General features: G+C 57.2%; 1 protein-coding gene across 1 annotated transcript; it reads right to left on the bottom strand.

The window, feature by feature from the left end:
- Window positions 1–911: 911 nt before the first annotated feature.
- Window positions 912–3802, bottom strand: LOC101770329 (BTB/POZ domain-containing protein At1g67900). Its single transcript, XM_004952913.4, has 4 exons — window positions 3375–3802; window positions 3213–3282; window positions 1829–3064; window positions 912–1685 (listed from the first exon to the last, which is right to left on the bottom strand). The coding sequence occupies exons 1-4, from the start codon at window positions 3431–3433 to the stop codon at window positions 1128–1130; spliced, it is 1923 nt and encodes a 640-aa protein (XP_004952970.1). The 5' UTR covers window positions 3434–3802; the 3' UTR covers window positions 912–1127.

Genomic DNA, 3802 nt, shown 5'->3' with positions numbered 1-3802 from the left:
GCACTACACATATGAACATTGTTTTTTCTGGAACTTTTTTAAAGCGCAAATCTTTTTTTTTGCGAAAGTAAATAAATGCTTCTATGATGTACACTTTGTGAGCTTTGTGAAAAATACTCATTGACAAGGCGCATGCATATGGCGTGTTCTTCCCCATGTTCCAAATAGTTCCTATTTATCCTCGCAGAAAAAAAAATAGACACCCCCCTTTTAATTTTTCAGAGTAGCAAAAAGAGCAATAATGCCACCTTAACTGATTGCTGTACTGCTGCACCCTGCGCTTGAGAAAATTTTTCTCTCAGGACGTGACACATGTTTTGGAACAAAAAAGGCTGGGGCCAGGAGGCTGATCTGGATGAGCCGGCCCATGCTAGTGATGAGCTACAAGCTAAAACATTGTCATCGATGGCTGGGGGGGAAAGGCGCCCATGCTGACCTGTTCTTGTTCAGTGGTTGCTGACCCAGCAATCCGAGCTGAAGGTCCTATCATCCCATCATCATGCCGTATATATCCGCCCTCCCACACGCGGCCTAACAAAAGGGGATCTTTCAGGTAAAAAGCAAAAAAGAAAACACTTGCAATATCTGCCTGCCGCGCTGTGTGTGTGTATGTGTGTTCGATTCGATCTCGATTCCATGCCTGTTCGTGTCTCCCCTTTTGTTTACTCACTGAGCGTTGAGATGCAAATAATTTGCCAAGTGGGTGGCAATCACAGGCTGCTGCTTGGATTAACAAAGAAATTAAGATGGCGCTTGGTCATGGACTCGCTTGGGTGTAGTGTCCTATGAAATGTGAGGCGCTGAAATCATCACCATCGCATCATAATCACGGAGAATAGAGTGTGGCAATTGGCAAGCAATGATTCGATCATCGATGCCACTCGAGCTTAAAAGATCAATCAGGTTTCAGATAAGATGAGCAAGTAGCCTGTGCAATTTCTATTTTTTTTATTGTGACCATTGGAATTACAACTACATGCAACTATGCAAGGTACAATTTGCCTTGGAACTGTAACTGGAAAGAGGAGGAGAAAGAAGAAGAAGATGTAGGAGTACTAGAAGAGACAAACAAATCACCCTCAGAAAAACAAAAACAGGAGATCAGAGAAGCTAATAATGACTGGCTGTTAATGGCTAACGCCGCTCCTGCCGATCGGCCACAGCTTGCTGAGCACCCGCTTGGGCTTCCCGGCGGGGATGGCACAGAACGCCCTGAACCGCAGCGACGCGCTGCGCGCCAGCCCGGCCTTCCGCGCGAACTCGTCGGCGTCGTGGTCCTCGTCCTCCTCGGCGAGCTTCATCCGCAGCGTGGCGATCTTGGACGCCGCGCGGCGGAGGCCCTCGACGCTCCAGTCGTCGCCGGGGGACGCCCCGGCGGCCAGCGCGCGCAGCCGCTGCTCGTCGACGCGGTCGGCCTCGTCGTCCTCCGACGACCCGGACGCCTTGGACAGCAGCGCCCGGATGTTGCTCGGCAGCTCCGCCGCGGCGGCGGCGGCGGCGTCGCCGCGCCCGCCCGACGCCAACGCCGCGGCGCGTGCGTGCTCGAAGAAGAGCACCTGCACGACCACGCGCAGCGGGAGGAGCTCGTTCTGCGCCGCGTGCGCGCACGCCTTCTCCGACAGCTTCCGGCAGTTGAGCACCCGACACAGCCGCTTTCTCGCGCTTTTGTTCATCTCCGGATGCGCCTAAAGTTAACCCCCAAAAAAGCAAAGATTAATCACTAGATTAATGCAAACTTTAATAATCCAAGAAGACTAGTTTCACATAATCCAAAGTGAAGATTTTGGTAACCATGGAAATGCAGGAGTAACGAAAACAAAGAACTCACCTTGAGGTATGTGTCGACGACTTTGTAGAGGCCATCGTGCTCCGGCCGGGCGCTGTCTGGCACGGCCTCGGCAATGGCGAGCAGCTTGTCCAGCGGCATGTTGGGGTCCTTGGCCACCTCAACCAAGAACCCGTCCACCAACTTGCCCACCCGCGCCAGCGCGCCCTGCGACACGGGCGCCGCCGACAAGGACCGCCGCGTGCCGTCGAAGCTCACGCTCTCGGCCGAGCGCGACCGCCGGTGCCCGCCCGAGTGCACCGGGCTGTCGTCGGGGCTCCCGGACAGGGCCAGCGCCGGCGCCGGCGCCACCGCCGCGTACCGCAGCGCGAACTCATCGAGGATGGCCGCCACGGCGTCGACGTCGTAGAGCGTCTCGCTGACGCAGGACAGCGACGGGACGAGCAGGTCCGCGACGCCGGCCTCCTCGAGCTGCCACGCCACCCGCCGCACCAGCTCGGACTTGGATGCGGCGGATGCGCTCAGGATGTTGGCCGCCTTGAGGAGCTTGAGCAGGAAGCTGCAGGAGACGGCATCCCTCTCCGCCGGGAGCAGGCTCACGATCTTCTCGAGCAGGAGGCGGTGCCTCGTCGTGATCTGCTTCACGTCGGTGTTACCGGCGGCGTCATCGTCGAACGGCTGGTCCGCGGAGAGACCGTCCTTGGCGACGTTCGGCAGCCACCGGCGCGCGTACGCCTTGAGCGCGTCGCCGACGGTCTTCTCGTGGACGGCACCGGTCGCCTTGACAGCCACCATGATGCGCCAGAAGAGGTCGACGCCGAGCTCGGCGATGTCGTGCGCCCACCACGGCGACGCCGACGTCGACTTCGCCGGCAGGACGGTGTCCGGGTTGACGATGAGGGCGGCCACGGAGTCGACGCAGCGGGACGTGAGGCCGAGGTCCTCGCAGAGCGGGGCGTAGTGGCGCGTGGAGTGGAGAACGCCCAGCGCGTCCTTCCAGCGGCGGAGGAGGCAGGAGGCGAGGAACGCGTCGAGCTTGGCGGCGAGGTTGCCCCGGTCGGCGGCCTCCGACATGCCGAGGTGCGCGGCGGCGCACCGCAGCGGCACGAGGTTCCGCGCGCTCACCGTGATGGTGATGCCGTAGCAGAACTTGGCGCAGGCCTCGAACGCCTCCGCGCCGCCCGGGAAGCCCGGGAGCTCGACGACGTCGCCGCCGACACTGGCGCCGGAGTCGGCGCAGAGCGCTTGCAGGAGCATGCACTTCGAGAGCAGAGGGAACTGCGGCATTCACGAACAACACAATGCCAGAAAGAACCAAGAATCTCAGAATTGCATTCAAGATCAAGAAAACCCAGAAACAAAATCGCAACAAATGCTCATTCGATGATAGAGGGGGGAAATAATCTCTGCTCCTTCGATTAATTACCTTGTGGAGATGATATATGCAGCCATCCACCAGGATCTGCAGGTCGGTGGCCACCTCCGTGGAGACAGACCTGGACGCAGAACGGCACCACGGAATCAGACAACACGAACACCACGAACACACGCAGGCAGAATCCGAGGAGCAAGATCGCAATCACACAACCTTACGGCCTCGGAGGTGAAGAAGGTGTCCGGCCGGGTGCCAAGTTTCATAAATTTCATCCTGGCCGAGCTCCCGTAGCCCCGCTTTGCTAAAACGGGCGTCTGAAACTTTCACTGGGGAAGAGGGGGTTAATTGGTTACGAACACTTTGGCCGCCTAACTTCGTGTAGAGCCCTTGGAAATGGCCCTCTGGTGTGGTGGCTCTACTTATATCATGGCGAGGTGGTTGGGGGAGGAGAGAGAAGGGAATGCTTAGATGCAATATCTCTGATATTTTAATTGAGATGCTAATCACCCAGTTAATATCCTAATTTGAGGTGTCCTCAGTCCTCAGGTTTGGTCAGGAGTGACTGAGTGAGGGGAATGAGTAAATTTGCAGTGCAGCTGTAAATCTGTAATGCATACATCACTGATGAATTCTGATCTCAG

The sequence above is a fragment of the Setaria italica genome, chromosome I, assembly GCF_000263155.2.
Source record: "Setaria italica strain Yugu1 chromosome I, Setaria_italica_v2.0, whole genome shotgun sequence".
NCBI lineage: Eukaryota > Viridiplantae > Streptophyta > Magnoliopsida > Poales > Poaceae > Setaria > Setaria italica.
The sequence above is the reverse complement of the archived record's forward strand: the minus strand, read 5'-3'. Positions and strand labels throughout refer to the sequence as shown.